The sequence below is a fragment of the Limanda limanda genome, chromosome 2 (genome assembly GCF_963576545.1).
Source record: "Limanda limanda chromosome 2, fLimLim1.1, whole genome shotgun sequence".
Lineage (NCBI taxonomy): Eukaryota > Metazoa > Chordata > Actinopteri > Pleuronectiformes > Pleuronectidae > Limanda > Limanda limanda.
In genome coordinates, this window is record NC_083637.1 from 1654330 (window position 1) to 1672313 (window position 17984).

Sequence of the window (17984 nt, forward strand, 5' to 3'; positions counted from 1 at the left end):
GTTCATCTAGCCTATTTCCATTCATTTATCCATCAATTGTAAAATATGTTTACAGACGATTCCAATTGTTTGGCTAACTATTTATATCTCTGGCATTGCATTAGCGTTTTTTTACAAACTTTTTTCTCATCTTCTTCTACAGAACTCAGATCTCATGTGTGGAGACATTTCACCCCATCCAATGTAGAAGGAAAGGCTGTGTACATTTGCAAATACTGTGCAAAGACCTAAGTTAAGAATGACACAACGATGCAGAAGCATATAGTCAAGTGCCCAAAGTTTCCTGAGGGCTCATATCAGCCATGACAAAACAAAATGTTTATATTTATGTCTGTATATGACAAGGTAAATACAGTTAGTATAAATTACCCACAACATTTCCAGTTTATTCCTGTTAATTCCCGTTAATTCCCGTTAATTCCCATGGAAAGTTTCCACCTTTAAATATTCCCGGAATTTTGCAACCCTAGTTGCAAATATTTGTGTTTGTGACTTTTTCAACAGATAAACATTGAAACTGGTGTGAAAGATCATTTCACTGTGTTCTGCTGTAAACTGAGCGCAGAACCAGAAGGAAATAGACCAGACCTTGAATATCTAGAAGAGCAGCGCGGCCTGAACCACAACTGAGCCGCAGCCGGCCCGGTGCAACATGGACGAGGACACTTCAGAGCAAGTTGGACCCTCACACACAAAGTAAGAGACAAGCTGCAAACATGTGAAGCTCCAAACTGATCCTCAGAGAATGAACCAGTGAATGATGTGTTCTGAATAAAAACATGTTTGTGTTTGCAGAGGTCAGGACCACAGACTGAGAGCAGAGTCTCCAGGGTCCAGCTGTCTGTCTCTGAAGAGTGACTGGTCCAAACATGAGCCTCCAAGCTTCAGTAAAGAACCTGGACCCTCAAACACAAAGTGAGAGACAAGCTGCAAACATGTGAAGCTCCAAACTGAATCCTCAGAGAATGAACCAGTGAATGATGTGATCTGAATAAAAACATGTTTGTGTTTGCAGAGGTCCAGAGGACCAGAGACTGAGAGCAGAGTCTCCAGGGTCCAGCTGTCTGTCTCTGAAGAGTGACTGGTCCAAACATGAGCCTCTATCCTTCAGTAAAGAACCTGGACCCTCAAACACAAAGTGAGAGACAAGCTGCAAACATGTGAAGCTCCAAACTGAATCCTCAGAGAATGAACCAGTGAATGATGTGTTCTGAATAAAAACATGTTTGTGTTTGCAGAGGTCAGGACCACAGACTGAGAGCAGAGTCTCCAGGGTCCAGCTGTCTGTCTCTGAAGAGTGACCGGTCAAAAGGAAATCCTCCAACCTTCAGTAATGAACCTGGACCCTCACGCACAAAGTGAGAGACCTGCTACAAACATGTGAAGCTCCAAACTGAATCCTCAGAGAATGAAACAGTGAATGATGTGATCTGAATAAAAACATGTTTGTGTTTGCAGAGGTCAGGACCACAGACTGAGAGCAGAGTCTCCAGGGTCCAGCTGTCTGTCTCTGAAGAGTGACCGGTCAAAAGGAAATCCTCCAACCTTCAGTAATGAACCTGGACCCTCACGCACAAAGTGAGAGACCTGCTACAAACATGTGAAGCTCCAAACTGAATCCTCAGAGAATGAACCAGTGAATGATGTGTTCTGAATAAAAACATGTTTGTGTTTGCAGAGGTCAGGACCACAGACTGAGAGCAGAGTCTCCAGGGTCCAGCTGTCTGTCTCTGAAGAGTGACTGGTCCATGGATCATCCTCTACTCTTCAGTAAAGAACCTGGACCCTCACACACAGAGTAAGAGACTGTTTCTTCTGTGACCTGCTCTGAAGAGGATCTAGTTTCCTCTAGTGTGGCCCCTGCATTAGGACACAGCTTCATTGAAGTTGGTGACTAATCTCTCAGAATCACTCAAAGAGCTCAGACCTCCACCAAGAACCAACACGCTCCTTATGAAACCACTTTGAAATCCACAAGAGACTCATTTTGATTTGGATCTGCACCAAATTCCACACACTGGTAAACATCAGTCCTCTTTCACATGTCTGTGAAAGAGGACCCCCCCACCCCACCCCGATCCGGTTCACAGACCACATCCTTCCACCAAGTTTACTGGTAATCTGTAGTTTTTTATAATCCCACTAACAAACCAACCAACACACAAACATACTGGGTGAAAACAAAACCTCCCTGACAGAAGTAATGACAACCTGTGACTGTGACATGTGAGTGATCATGAAATGTCTTCACAGGAAGAGGAAGAGGAGTCATGTTTCTGAGGAGGAGCAGTCGTCCTGCTGTGCTTCGTGTCAGGACGTCCTGAAGGATCCAGTCTCCACCAGCTGTGGACACTGGTTCTGCAGACAGTGCATCACCTCATACTGGGACCAGTCTGGTTCTTCAGGAGACTCCTCCTGTCCCCAGTGTGGACAAAGATCCAGAACAGGAGCTGGAGCTCAGACAGCCGGTCAGAGCAGCACTGTACATGTGTCTGCTGATGTCTTCACTTCTGACAACAGCACATGTGGTTTTATTTTGTTCCTTCAGATTCTCTGTCTCTGACATTGTTTCTTGTCTTTCAGCAGATCGTGGTCTGCAGGAGGTTTCAGATGAACATAAACTCAGTCTGAGCAGGAGATGTGAAGATGTGACTGAAGGAAGTGATGAAACAGGAAGTAGAACCCTCCTCAACAGGATCTACACTGAGCTCTACATCACAGAGGGACAGAGTGAAGAGGTTAATACTCAACATGAGGTGTGGCAGCTTGAGACGGCTTCCAAGATGAAGATCCTCCACGACACTCCCATCAAGTGCCACGACATCTTTAAAGCCTCCACTGACCAGCAGAGCAGCATCAGAGTCGTCCTGACCAACGGCGTCGCTGGCGTTGGAAAAACCTTCTTGGTGCAGAAGTTCACTCTGGACTGGGCAGAGGGTTTAGAAAACCAGGATGTGAGGCTGCTGACTGTGCTTTCGTTCAGGGAGCTGAACCTGGTGAAGGACCAGCAGCACAGTCTCCTCACGCTGCTCCGTGTTTTCCATCCAGCGTTACAGAAGCTCACGGCAGAGACGCTCGCTGGCTGTAAACCTTTGTTCATCTTTGACGGCCTGGATGAAAGCAGACCTTCTCTGGACTTCAACCACAGGGAGCTTGTGTCTGAGGTCACACAGAGGTCATCAGTCAACGTGCTGCTGACAAACCTCATCCGGGGGAATCTGCTTCCCTCGGCTCTCGTCTGGATAACCTCCAGACCTGCGGCGGCCAATCAGATCCCTCCTGCATGTGTTGACAGGGTCACAGAAGTAAGAGGCTTCACTGAGGCCCAGAAGGAGGAGTACTTCAGGAGGAGATTCAGTGATGAATAGCTGTGCAGCAGAATCATCTCACACATCAAGACGTCCAGGAGCCTCCACATCATGTGTCAAATCCCAGTCTTCTGCTGGATCAGTGCTACAGTTCTGGAGCACATGTTGACCACAGACCAGAGAGGAGAGCTGCCCAAGACCCTGACTGACCTGTACTCACACTTCCTGCTGGTTCAGACAAAGAGGAAGAACAACAAGTACGGTGAGGGACATGAGACGAGTCCACAGCAGCCAACGGAGGCTGACGGGGACGTTCTCCTGAAGCTGGGGAGGCTGGCACTTAAACATCTGGAGGAAGGAAACATCATGTTCTACCAAGAAGACCTGGAGCGGTGTGGTCTTAATGTCACAGAGGCCTCGGTGTACTCAGGAGTTTGTACTGAGATCCTCAGAAGAGAGTGTGTGATCTTCCAGAAATCAGTCTACTGCTTTGTTCATCTGAGCGTTCAGGAGTTTCTGGCTGCAGTCTACATGTTCCACTGTTACACCGAGAGGAACACAGAAGAACTCAACAACTTCTTGGAAACAGATGGGGACACAGACAGTACCTTCTCCCTGGATGACCTCCAGAAGAGAATCATGAAGATAGTCCACTTCTTCGAACCATATGGGGACACAGACAGTACCTCCCTGGATCACCTCCTGAAGAGAACCATGTATAAATCCCTCACCAGTACAAATGGTCACCTGGACCTGTTTGTTCGCTTCCTTCACGGCCTCAGTCTGGAGTCCAACCAGAGAGTCTTAGGAGGCCTGCTGGGTCGGACAGGGAACAATCCAGAGTTCATCCAGAGAATCATCAACAACCTGAAGGAGATGAAGAGTGATAAGATTTCTCCTGACAGAAGCATCAACATCTTCCACTGTCTGACTGAGATGAACGACCACTCAGTTCATCAGCAGATGAAACAGTTCCTGACGTCAGAGAACAGATCAAAGGAGAAACTCTCTGAGATCCACTGCTCAGCTCTGGCCTACATGCTGCAGATGTCAGAGGAGGTTCTGGATGAGTTGGACCTGGAGAAGTTCAACACATCAGACCAGGGTCGACTGAGACTGATCCCAGCTGTGAGGAACTGCAGGAAGGCTGAGTGAGTCCAGACATGATCAATAACATGTTCAATCAGTGGAGATGAGTTGTTCTTCAAATACACTCTGTGTGTGTGTGTGTGTAATAAAGTTATCATTATTATTTACATATACATTCTCATTGTTCTCATGTACATATGAGAACAACTAGATCAGATGTGGAGAGTGAAATCCAATGTGATCACTGTGCTGGAGTTTGAGGATTCAGACATACGACCATGTGGGGTCCAAGGGAGATTATTGTATGTATATATATATATATGTATATATATATATATATATATATATATATATATATTTACAGATATGATCAAACAGCTAGCACAGAGTGAGGAGACGATCACGGAATCACTGACGGTTCCTTGAAACTGAAGAAGCAGGAAATATAGTTTATTCTTCTTTCCGGTCAAACTAGAGTTCCCACCCTGCGTTTGTCCTCCACCACCAACCAGTGCAGTGTCCGTCCCTCCAGGTTCCTGACATGTTGACTTCACAATAACATGAGGTCACTGTGACCTTTGACCTAACACCACTGAAATCGAATCACTTTATCTTTGAGTATATATGTGAAGAAATCCCCTAAAGACAGACTTGAGATATCATGTGTAAGAGGCCATGAACATGTTCTCTGACATTGACCTTTGACCTCTGACCACCTGAATCTAATGAGTTCCTCTGTTAGTCTGAATGAACGCTTGAACCAAATCTGAAAGGATTCTCTTGAGGAGTTTTTAACAAAGAGGGGATTTACCAGGGCGAGGGTCACATGATCACGTTTTGTGTGAATGTTGTGTTTTCTGATTTGATATTTTCTTTAATTACAGACTACGCGGTTGTGAACTCTCAGAGAATCACTGTGAAGTTGTGGCCTCAGCTCTGACGTCAGACCCCTCACATCTGAGAGAACTGGATCTGAGTGGAAACAACCTGCAGGATTCAGGAGTGAAGCTGCTGTGTTCTGGACTGGAGAGTCCAAACTGTCGACTGGAGACTCTGAGGTCCTTAAATCCTTCTTCACTTTTCAGACTTTCTTTCTTATTGGGTCATTATTTATTTAAATTGTCTCAGTTCTCACTGTCCCTCAGTCATCTGTCCATCACCCAGCCTGTCAGTCACGTCCACCTCATCAACTCCATTCACCTGCACTCACCTGCTCCTGATCACTGAGAAAGTGTCAGTAAATAACTTGTGGACTGAGGCCGAGCTCTCGTCCTCCTCAGGTTTTCAAAATAAGACACATTCTTATTGAAACACGTTGGACAGTTGATAAGTATAGAAACAAACAGGAAGTGACATCAGGAGCCATCCCTACTTTAAACAGAGTTTAGTTACACAAACCTGCTCAGTGACCAACACACAGAGAAGAAGCTGATGAATGAAACAATGGTCCAACATGTCTGATCTGATATTTATCTTCAGGTCACAGACTGGACTGAGGTCAGCAGCATGTTGAGAGTCTGTGTTGACATGATGACGATCCACAACAACAGGAGGACACATTCTAATATTCATAATTCTTTATCCAGGTTGAGGCTCTGCAGTCTGTCAGAGATCAGCTGTTCTTCTCTGGCTTCAGCTCTGAGGTCAAACCCCTCTCATCTGAGAGAACTGGATCTGGGAGGAAACACTAAGCTGCAGGACTCAGCAGTGAAGGAGCTGTGTGGTTTTCTACAGAGTCCAACCTGTCGACTGAAGACTCTGAGGTCAGTTCACTGACTGACTTTTGTAGATCTAATATCTATAAACAGCATTTCTACCAATTGTAACTAATTTAATTATAATTTAATATAATTCCTCTTCATACATAACTTGAATCCATTCATTAATTAATCTGTGACATTTTAAATATTCAGCTACTTGTTAAAGCTCTGAGTTTAGTTCTGGATTTCCTAAACTGATCTGCAGGACAGAGACCGGGTCCAAATCTATTTTTTACTGAATCAGGACTCGTTTTTAGTCAAACATGTCTGATTTCATATTTATCTTCCATGTTATGAGTCTGTGCTGACATGAATATGAGTCTGTTATTTTCACACATGAACTGAGTTTATTTAACAGTTAAGTTTTGTTTTCTATACAGGTTGGAGGAGTGCAGTCTGTCAGAGATCAGCTGTTCTTCTCTGGTTTCAGCTCTGAGGTCAAACCCCTCTCATCTGAGAGAACTGGATCTGAGTGGATACAAAAACCTGCAGTACTCAGGAGTGAAGGAGCTGTGTGGTTTTCTACAGAGTCCAACCTGTCAACTGGAGACTCTGAGGTCAGTTCACTGACTGACTTTTGTAGATCTCATATCTATAAACAGCATTTATACACAATTTATCTCATTAATTCTAATTCAACATAATTCCTCTTCATAATTAACTTGAATTCCTTTCATTAATTAATCTGTGACATTTTAAATATTCAGTTACTTGTTAAAACACTGAGTTTAGTTCTGGATTTCCTAAACTGATCTGCAGGACAGAGACCGGGTCCAAATCAATTTTTTACAGAATCAGGACTCGTTTTTAGTCAAACATGTCTGATTTCATATTTATCTTCCATGTTATGAGTCTGTGCTGACATGAATATGAGTCTGTTATTTTCACACATGAACTGAGTTTATTTAACAGTTAAGTTTTGTTTTTTAAACAGGTTGGAGAGCTGCAGTCTGTCAGAGATCAGCTGTTCTTCTCTGGCTTCAGCTCTGAGGTCAAACCCCTCTCATCTGAGAGAACTGGATCTGAGAGGAAACAAATACCTGCAGGACTCAGGAGTGAAGGAGCTGTGTGGTTTTCTACAGAGTCCAACCTGTCAACTGGAGACTCTGAGGTCAGTTCACTGACTGACTTTTGTAGATCTCATATCTATAAACAGCATTTATACACAATTTATCTCATTAATTCTAATTCAACATAATTCCTCTTCATAATTAACTTGAATTCCTTTCATTAATTAATCTGTGACATTTTAAATATTCAGTTACTTGTTAAAACACTGAGTTTAGTTCTGGATTTCCTAAACTGATCTGCAGGACAGAGACCGGGTCCAAATCAATTTTTTACAGAATCAGGACTCGTTTTTAGTCAAACATGTCTGATTTCATATTTATCTTCCATGTTATGAGTCTGTGCTGACATGAATATGAGTCTGTTATTTTCACACATGAACTGAGTTTATTTAACAGTTAAGTTTTGTTTTTTAAACAGGTTGGAGAGCTGCAGTCTGTCAGAGATCAGCTGTTCTTCTCTGGTTTCAGCTCTGAGGTCAAACCCCTCTCATCTGAGAGAACTGGATCTGAGTGGATACAAAAACCTGCAGTACTCAGGAGTGGAGGAGCTGTGTGGTTTTCTACAGAGTCCAACCTGTCAACTGGAGACTCTGAGGTAATTTCACTGACTGACTTTTGTAGATCTCATATCTATAAAACAGCATTTATACACAATTTATCTAATTTAACTCTAATTTAATGTTATTCCTCTTCAGACATAACTTAAATTCCATTCATTAATTAATCTGTGACATTTTAAATATTCAGTTACTTGTTAAAACACTGAGTTTAGTTCTGGATTTCCTAAACTGATCTGCAGGACAGAGACCGGGTCCGAATAATCTATTTTGCTGAATCAGGACTCGTTTTTAGTCCAACATGTCTGATTTCATATTTATCTTCCATGTTATGAGTCTGTGTGACATGAATATGTGTCTGTTATGTTCACACATGAACTCAGTTTAATTAACAGTTAAGTTTTGTTTTTTATCCAGGTTGTGGGGCTGCAGTCTGACAAAGATCAGCTGTTCTTCTCTGGCTTCAGCTCTGAGGTCAAACCCCTCTCATCTGAGAGAACTGGATCTGAGAGGAAACAAATACCTGCAGGACTCAGGAGTGAAGGAGCTGTGTGGTTTTCTACAGAGTCCAACCTCTCGACTGGAGATTCTGTGGTCAGTTCACTGACTGACTTTTGTAGATCTCATATCTATAAAACAGAATTCATACACAATTTATCTAATTTAATTCTAATTCAACATAATTCCTCTTCATACATAACTTGAATTCCTTTCATTCATTAATCTGTGACATTTTAAATATTCAGTTACTTGTTAAAACACTGAGTTTAGTTCTGGATTTCCTAAACTGATCTGCAGGACAGAGACCGGGTCCAAATAATCTATTAAGCTGAATCGGGACTCGTTTTTAGTCCAACATTTCTGATTTCATATTTATCGTCCATGTTATGAGTCTGTGCTTACATGAATATGTGTCTGTTATTTTCACACATGAACTCAGTTTAATTTACAGTTAAGTTTGATTCTTTATCCAGGTTGGGGGACTGCGGACTGAAAGAGATCAGCTGTTCTTCTCTGGCTTCAGCTCTGAGGTCAAACCCCTCTCATCTGAGAGAACTGGATCTGAGAGGAAACAAATACCTGCAGGACTCAGGAGTGAAGGAGCTGTGTGGTTTTCTACAGAGTCCAACCTCTCGACTGGAGATTCTGTGGTCAGTTCACTGACTGACTTTTGTAGATCTCATATCTATAAAACAGAATTCATACACAATTTATCTAATTTAATTCTAATTCAACATAATTCCTCTTCATACATAACTTGAATTCCTTTCATTCATTAATCTGTGACATTTTAAATATTCAGTTACTTGTTAAAACACTGAGTTTAGTTCTGGATTTCCTAAACTGATCTGCAGGACAGAGACCGGGTCCAAATAATCTATTAAGCTGAATCGGGACTCGTTTTTAGTCCAACATTTCTGATTTCATATTTATCGTCCATGTTATGAGTCTGTGCTTACATGAATATGTGTCTGTTATTTTCACACATGAACTCAGTTTAATTTACAGTTAAGTTTGATTCTTTATCCAGGTTGGGGGACTGCGGACTGAAAGAGATCAGCTGTTCTTCTCTGGCTTCAGCTCTGAGGTCAAACCCCTCTCATCTGAGAGAACTGGATCTGAGAGACAACAGGCTGCAGGACTCAGGAGTGAAGGAGCTGCTTGATCTACAGCAGAGTCCAACCTGTCGACTGGAGACTCTGAGGTCAGTAGATGGTTGGAGTCAGTCCACGCTGCTTTCATCAGTATTTTACTAACCACAGTCAGTATCACAGATCCAGGGTCTGTGCTACCAAGCAGGATTTGTTGTTATCAGGTTAACTTCAGGTTTAGTTTTTTCAGTCCTACGAAGCTCGTCCACTTCTTTTTTTTTTTTTTTAATTTTTTTTTATTGGTTTTCACAATTGAAGATGAAATCTCATACATACAGACGTATATGAAAACATTTTTTTCCCCCACCCCCCCCCCACCCCACCCCAGGGGACAAACAGAAAAGAAAGAATTAAATAATAATAATTTAAAAAGAAAAAATAAATAAATTTATATATATATATATATATATATATAGACAGACATCATTGTCATCAATAAAACAAAACAGAACAAAAACAAAAATAAAAAAATAAAAATAAAAAAAACAGACAAAACATAAGGTGTGTGTGTGAGATCATTCATGTGGTTTTCAGTAATGATAAATGACAATATATACTGTACATGACATATAGGACAAAACTTCACACTTGTTCAAGCAGGTATGTAATAAAAGGTTGCCATATCCTGCTGAAGTTATCAGTAGGACGTCGCAGAGCAAGTCTGATCTTTTCTAGCTTCAAGTGTTGCAGCGTATCTCTAACCCAATGTTTATAGGAGGGCGGGGCAGCCTGTTTCCAATTAAGTAAAATTATTCTTCTCGCTAGGAGGGTGACAAAAGCAATGCGATCAGATTGTGCCCTAGGAAGGTGGTCATCCTCACATTGGATACCAAATATAGCCGTGAGCGGGTTCGGCTCTATTGGCCTTTTAACTATCTTGGATAGGGCATCAAATATAGAGGACCAGTAGCCCGAGAGTCTCGGACAAGACCAGAACGTATGTGCTAATGTTGCAGGTGAAAAATTGCATCTATTACACGATTCATCAATTGTCGGATACATCTTCGCGACTCTAGCCCTAGACAAGTGTAGTCTGTGTGCTACTTTGAATTGGAGTAGGCCATGTCTGGCACAGATTGATGAGGAGTGTATCCTTGTAAATATATTTGACCATTCAGTATCCGTGATTTGTAAATTCAGATCAGCCTGCCATGCTTCTCTCAGTGCATCAAGAGATGTCGTCTGTAAAGATGAGAGTTTCATATAAATGATGGATATTATGCCTTTATTAGATGGAGCTGTTGGGAACAGAGTATCCATGGGCTGTTGTTCAGGGATTGCAGGAAATTATCTAGTTTGTTTACGAGTCCAGTCTCGGACCTGTAGAAATCTTAAAAAATGTGATTTTGGTAAATCACATTTAGCTCTGAGCTGGTCAAATGAAGCAAAAATACCTGCTATGTACAGATCTTTAAATGAGACAATACCTTTCTCACGCCAGACTATGAAAGAGTCATGCTCAAGTGAGGGGGGAAACTGATGATTTGCCACAATTGGGGCACAAAGCGAGCTAGTCTGCCAACCGAAGTGTTTTCGCACCTGAGCCCATATACGCAGAGAATGATAGACAAGGGGGGCACTAGAGACACGGCGTGGTGTGATAGGCATTGCTGAATACAACAAGGCTGGGAGGGATAATGGGAGGCTCGCATCAGCCTCCATTTGGACCCAGGCAGGGGCTTCGTTGCTAGCATAGGCCTGAAGCCAGTAAGCCAAGGCTCTTAGGTTACTTGCCCAATAGTATAGTTGGAAATGAGGTAAAGCCATCCCACCCACCGATTTGGGTCTTTGTAAAAATTCCTTACGGATACGAGGTGGTTTCTTATTCCAAATGAAATCAGAGGTGATCTTATTGAGATGTGAAAAAAAAGATTTGTTGATAAAGATTGGTATAGGTATAAGAATTTGGGCAATATGTTCATTTTTATTAGGTTAATTCTGCCAGCTAATGAGATAGGAAGAGAAGACCATTTGTCGAGGGCCATCTTGGTGCGTTCTAAAAGAGGAGTAAAATTAAGTTTAAAGAGATCTGAGATTTTCCGAGGTGCAACTATACCCAAGTATGTGAATTTATCAGTAGTCACCTTAAAAGGATAGGAATTAAAAGAAAATGATTGTGCAGCAGAGTTGACAGGAAAAAGCTCACTTTTTGAAGCATTAATCTTATACCCAGAAAACTCGGTAAAACGATCCAGTGTAGTCATAATGTGCGGTAAAGTATTCTGGGGATCGCTAATATATAATAATAAATCATCAGCATATAATGATAACTTATGTTCTTTTCCATTCCTTAATATGCCGCGAATTTCAGGCGAGGAGCGCAGCGATGCCGCGAGAGGTTCGATAGTTATCGCGAATAGGAGGGGGGACAATGGGCATCCTTGTCTCGTGCCACGTTGCAACGGAAAATATTGGGAGTTCATATTATTGGTGCGTACTGACGACATTGGGGATTTGTATAACAATTTTAACCATAATATGAATTTTGGACCATATTTAAATCTCTCTAGACAGTGAAAAAGGTAGCTCCATTCGACCCTATCGAACGCTTTTTCAGCATCCAGAGAGATAATTACCTCGGGTAATGGCTGATTGGGATCTGCGTTCTGCATGATATTTAAAAGGCGACGAATATTAAAAAAAGAGAGGCGGTTTTTTATAAAACCAGTTTGATCCGGAGAGATAATCGAAGGTAGGGTAGCTTCTAGGCGGTGGGCCAAGACCTTGGCTAACAATTTGCAGTCCACGTTCAGGAGTGATATTGGACGATAAGACCCACAACTAAGGGGATCCTTACCCTTTTTCAATAAAACTGAGATAGAAGCCTGAGAGAGTGTGGGTGGGAGTTGGCCCTCGACAAAGGATTCCTCAAAAAGATTGAGTAAAATTGGCAGCAGTTTATCTCCAAATTTTTTAAAGAATTCGACTGTGAAACCATCAGGTCCTGGAGCCTTAGCATTCTGCATACTGTAAAGAGCTGATCTAGTTTCCTCCAAAGACAGAGGTTCTTCCAATTGCTCCATAAATGATTCATTTATTTGAGGCAAATCCAAGCTCTGAAAAAACGACTCTAGCCTAGAAGGGTTGTGGATCACCTCAGATGTGTAAAGAGAGGAGTAAAATGCTTTGAACTCATTATTTATCTCCTGCTCGTCATTAGAGATCTGACCGTCATGTTTACGAATATTTGTGATCAGGGTAGAGGCTGTGAACTGCCTAATCTGTTGAGCAAGAGTCTTGCCAGCCTTCTCTGAGTGTTCGTACACATTAGAGCGAGATTGAAGCAGTAGTTGCTCTATATAATGGGTGGTCGTCAAGTCGAACTCTGTCTGCAGAGCTGATCTCTCCTTAAAAAGTTCAGGAGTGGGAGCAGTTGAATATTTACAGTCCAGCTGATGAATTTGATCTGTGAGATCTTTAAGGCGCTGTTTTCTATTCCTGCCTTCCCAGGTGGTGTATGAAATAATCTCTCCTCTCAAAAAAGCTTTAAGCGATTCCCAAAGAGTGCACTTGCTAACATCTGGTGTATCATTCATGGATAAGAAAAAATCTATTTGTGAGTTTATATGGTTAACAAACTCTTCATTAGTCAGTGAAGTATTGCTGAAGCGCCATGGGCGCCGAGTTACTTTCTTAGGGAAGGATATTTGCAAAACTACAGGCCCATGATCAGAAACCACGATGCTTTCATATCTGCAATCTCTGACTGAGGTCAGCAGTTGGCTATCAATTAAAAAATAATCAATGCGAGAGTAAGAGTGATGCACAGGGGAGAAAAATGAATAACATCTTAGATCTGGGTACAGGAAACGCCAGGGGTCAATCATTTTGTATGCTTGAAGGAAGGAAGTAATAATCTTCGCTGTTCTTGTTATATTGTAGGGAGAGCTAGAGGAGCGATCTAAGACTGGATGTAATATACAGTTAAAGTCACCCCCTAGAATAAGCCTGTGTGTGTTTAAGTTGGGTAAAGAGGATAAAAAAGTCTTCAGGAATTGTGCATCATCTCCATTTGGTGCATATATATTAGCCAAAATTATAGGTATATTATACAGGGTGCCTGTGACCACAACATATCTCCCTCTGTGGTCTGCAGTGACAGTCTGCACAATAAAAGGAGTATTCTTATTAACAAGAATTGCAGCTCCCCTATACTTGCTTTGATAATTGGAGTGATATAATTGCCCCACCCACCCTTTACATAATCTGTTATGATCAGAGGACGTGAGATGGGTTTCTTGAAGGAAAGCGATATTAACATCAAGACTTCTCAAATGGGATAAAACTCTATTACGCTTGATAATTTGATTAACTCCCTTGGTGTTCCAACTAATACAGTTCACAGTAATATCATCATTACTCCTGGTCAGCACTGAATTAACCATAATCAGAGGTATAGACAAGAATTTGACTGCTTTTAAAGCATCCACAGGGTATCGCTGACACTGCCACACATCCATTAATACAAAATAATAAGTTATACATACAGATAGAAAAAACGTTATGTCCCCTTCCCCAGCTCGTCCACTTCTTAACGAGGTAAATCACCATGGTAACTTCTGATGAACGGCTAACCTGCTCCAGGTTAAGTTGGAGATCAACCCGTATCAAAGCTCCGCCCACTGACCACAGTGACTCTACACTGTTGTGTGGTGCACACTCTCCTTAAAGGGACGGATAAGGGAAGTTTAAATCAACGTCTGGTTGGTTCAGTTGATCTCTAACTCACCCAGAACATCTCAATGTCTCCAGACTCATCCTGTCCCCAACACACCAGATGACCTCAGTCAGCTACCTGGAGACAGGTCCAAGTGTGTCCTCAGAGTCAGTGTGTGTCCTCAGAGACAGTGAGACATTGTGTGTCCTCAGAGAGAATGAGACACAGTGTGTCCTCAGAGTCAGTGGGACAGTGTGTTTCCTCAGTGTCAGTGAGACAGTGTGTGCACTGCACAAATTGAACAGTCACCTAAGGATATATATTTAGATGTATATATTTTATTTTATTTTTTAAATTTTTGATATTCTATTTCATTGTTATTCTATTTTATTCTTTTTTTATTCTATTTTATACTTGAGCATTGCTTAAAGAGAGTGTGTGACCCAAGCATTTCATTGACAGTGACTACTTCATGTTATCTCTGTTCATTTGACAATAAAAAATCTTGAATCTTGTCCTCAGAGTCAGTGGGACAGTGTGTGTCCTCAGAGACAGTGAGACAGTGTGTGTCCACACAGTCAGTGGGACAGTGTGTTTCCTCAGTCGTTGAGACAGTGTGTGTCCTCAGTGTCAGTGAGACAGTGTGTGTCTTCTTCTCTTCCACTCGTCTTGTTAGTAAACAACAGATTCAGATCTCGTGGCCTCGAGTTATTTGTCTCGTTCACACGTTATTATGTCGTGGTCATGTAATATATTTTCACCAGATGCCCCCAGGGGGCGTTGTAACTGACACAAGCTGGACCACAGCTGACAGCCTCACACGAGGGACAGAGACGGTGTCGTCTTCATCTGATCTGAGACAGTTTGTCCTCTCACTTCATCAGTGAAGAACTGATCAGGTGGATCTTTGTCACAGCTCTGAGATCAGTGGGACTGAAGCCTCTCCTCATCACCATGGTAACCAGGAGCTCTTTATACAGAGCAGAACCTCTGCTGAGGTCCATCTGTCTCATCTGGTCCCAGTTTGTCAGAAGCAGATGTTCATCAACACACAGTGAAACATGTCTTCACCTGTAACAGCAGTAAATCCACCTCTCAGGTGTCCACTCTGCACTTTGACATGCAGAGGACACACACTGAGCTCTTAGCGTGTTCATTCCAACACGTGAACATGAAGCAGAGAGGAAGCTGCTCCACCTCTGAACAGGACTGAAGTCCCTGCTGCTCTTTCTACTGGATGAGCTGCATCACTGACTCACAGCTGATGAAGTGAGTCTCTGTGACACTGATGTCTTCTTCTCTCAACAGGTGGAGGAAGTGATCTTAGTGGAGCTGAGTGTGAAGAGGACAGTGTGTGTGGACGGAGGCTGAGCTGTGTCCTGAGGATCCAGAGGCTGAAGCAGCAGCAGCTTGTGTGTAGTCTCCAATCTACACAACCCCTAAACTGCATGTGTTTGTGAGATGAAGCCGGAGCACCTGGAGAAAACACGTGGAGAACATGCAGACTCCACACAGGAAGACCCATCTGAACCGGATTCAAACCAGCAACCTTCCTGCACCGAGTGTGTTTATTCACATGAAGAATGTGTTTATTGAAATGACACAACACAAGCAGAACATATAAACCCTCTATAAAGAGTCACATACAGTGTGTTTAAGTTTGTCTTTATTATTGTCCACCTTTGTCCCTCAGTATGTCTCCATGTGTGTAGAACCACATTCTGTGTATATGTTTGTTTATGATCTTAAAGTTCCTGGATTCACGTCGCAAATTGATTTAGTTCAACACAAAGTTAAACACATTGAAATCACTTTGAGTTTAAAATCAGAGTTTTGTCTTTGACACAAAAGATCAAAACTCTGGACTTAAAAATGGGACGTTTTCATTTCTGCATCAGGTGCAGAGCGGTGGTGGCTTTTCTACTTTTGACCCACAGGTGGCGCTGCAGTATAACAGCAGCACATCCCAGTCAAAGCCTTTATATTCAGTCTATGAGTCAAACACATGGATCATTTCCTCTGTGACAAACCAGATGTAACGAGAAGAAAAACATCTCAGAGAGAAAAGTTCTGTTTCTACTTGTCTCTGCTTTAATGCTCAATAAACATCCTTCCACCGACTTCACTGGAATCATGACTCAGTGTTTCTTTCCTCTTCAAACAAACAGGTGGAAACATCTCGTCCTTGGTGCAGGTAAAAGAACAAAATCACCAGTTTGACAGAATGGAAACAACCAGAAGAAAAGTGAATGAGACATTTACAGTATGAAGAAGAGTCGATGAAGAGCAGAGCATCTTTAAGTCTCTGAGGAAACTGTTTAATAAACATTTTACCATATTTAATAGAAAACTGACCCGAGGACGTTTTATACAAACATAGATGAAGATTCTTGTTGTACGGTCTCATGATGATGTCACTTCCTGTTCAAGCCCGTCTCAGTTCTTTGTGACTTCAGGATCAGAAATGTTTGACAGAGTCAGTTCCTGACAGGCTCCAGTTCTCACTGTGTGGAGAGGTCATCATGTGACTTTGTGATGATCCTCAACACGCGTGTGTCAGTGTAACATGTGACTGTGACGCCATGTTCATGAACACGCTGCTCTAACATCTGTCCAGCAGATGTTGAAGCTCTGAGGTCACTTCCTGTGCAGCAGAGTGAGACCATCATCTCTTCATGGAGCTGTGCACCAGGCTGTTGTCACGGTGACCAAACACAAAGTGTGAACAACACGTCGTCCAAAGGATCCGTTAGAATTCCATCAAACACATTTATGGGATAAACTTTATACTTACAAGGAAAAGCTTGTGATCATAATGAAATTCTACATCTGATCAATATGTCTCAATATAAACAGCCTGACAGCAGATCAATACATTTATTTTTGATTCTTTATCAGTTGATTTCATTCATTCACCAAACAAAACCATTTAAATGCAAAACACAAAACCTCTGATCCTGAATGAAAAGGATCAGAAAGAAGAATAATCTGATATAATCTGCTGCTCGTTCACAAGACGCTCGTCAGCTCAGGAGCTTCAGCTTCACTTTAGTGTTCGGTTCCTTTAAGGTTCAGGTTTGGATTCAAGTTCAACACCTCTCTCTCTCTCTCTTCCTCCCTCCCTCTCCCTCTCTCTCTCTCTCCATCCCTCCCTCTCTACTCTTTTCCTCTCTCTCTCTCACTTTATCTCTATCTATCTATTTATCTATCTATCTATCTATCTATCTATCTATCTATCTATCTATCTATCTATCTATCTATCTATCTATCTATCTATCTATCTATCTATCTATCTATCTATCTATCTATCTATCTATCTATCTATCCATCCCTCTCTCTCTCTCCTCCTCTCTATCACTATTTCTCTCTCTCTATCTCTCTATCTATCTATCTCTCTCTCTATCTATCTATCTATCTATCTATCTATCTATCTATCTATCTATCTATCTATCTATCTATCTATCTATCTATCTATCTATCTATCTATCTATCTATCTATCTATCTATCCCTCTCTCCCTCTCTCCTCCTCTCTATCACTATTTCTCTCTATCTATCTATCTATCTATCTATCTATCTATCTATCTATCTATCTATCTATCTATCTATCTATCTATCTATCTATCTATCTATCTATCTATCTATCTATCTATCTATCTATCTATCTATCTATCTATCTATCTATCTATCTATATATCTATCTATCTATCTATCTACCTACCTATCTATCTATCTACCTATCTATCTATCCCTCTGTCTCTCACTTCATCCCTACCTCTCTTTACTCTTTTCCTCTCTCTCTCTCTCACTTTCTATCTATCTATCTATCTATCTATCTATCTATCTATCTATCTATCTATCTATCTATCTATCTATCTATCTATCTATCTATC

At 41.7% G+C, this 17984-nt stretch overlaps 2 protein-coding genes across 3 annotated transcripts; both read left to right on the top strand.

Annotated features, from left to right (window-relative positions):
- Positions 1-280: 280 nt before the first annotated feature.
- Positions 281-3439, top strand: LOC133015885 (NACHT, LRR and PYD domains-containing protein 5-like). 2 transcript variants are annotated; one of them, XM_061083179.1, is made up of 8 exons: positions 281-696; positions 796-915; positions 1016-1138; positions 1239-1358; positions 1459-1578; positions 1679-1798; positions 2254-2468; positions 2587-3439. In XM_061083179.1, the coding sequence occupies exons 1-8, from the start codon at positions 653-655 to the stop codon at positions 3366-3368; spliced, it is 1644 nt and encodes a 547-aa protein (XP_060939162.1). In that variant the 5' UTR covers positions 281-652; the 3' UTR covers positions 3369-3439. The 2 variants fall into 2 exon arrangements, with proteins under 2 accessions (XP_060939162.1, XP_060939168.1); XM_061083185.1 differs by lacking the exon at positions 796-915.
- Positions 3440-5987: 2548 nt separating this feature from the next.
- LOC132997516 (ribonuclease inhibitor-like) lies at positions 5988-16224 on the top strand (the record flags this gene model as incomplete). The annotated part of the gene is made up of 8 exons (XM_061067455.1): positions 5988-6160; positions 6538-6710; positions 7115-7268; positions 7646-7822; positions 8202-8378; positions 8759-8935; positions 9316-9489; positions 15402-16224. Coding segments are annotated over 8 exons (1218 nt in total), but the record flags the coding sequence as incomplete, so codon positions are not given.
- Between the last annotated feature and the right edge of the window lie 1760 nt (positions 16225-17984).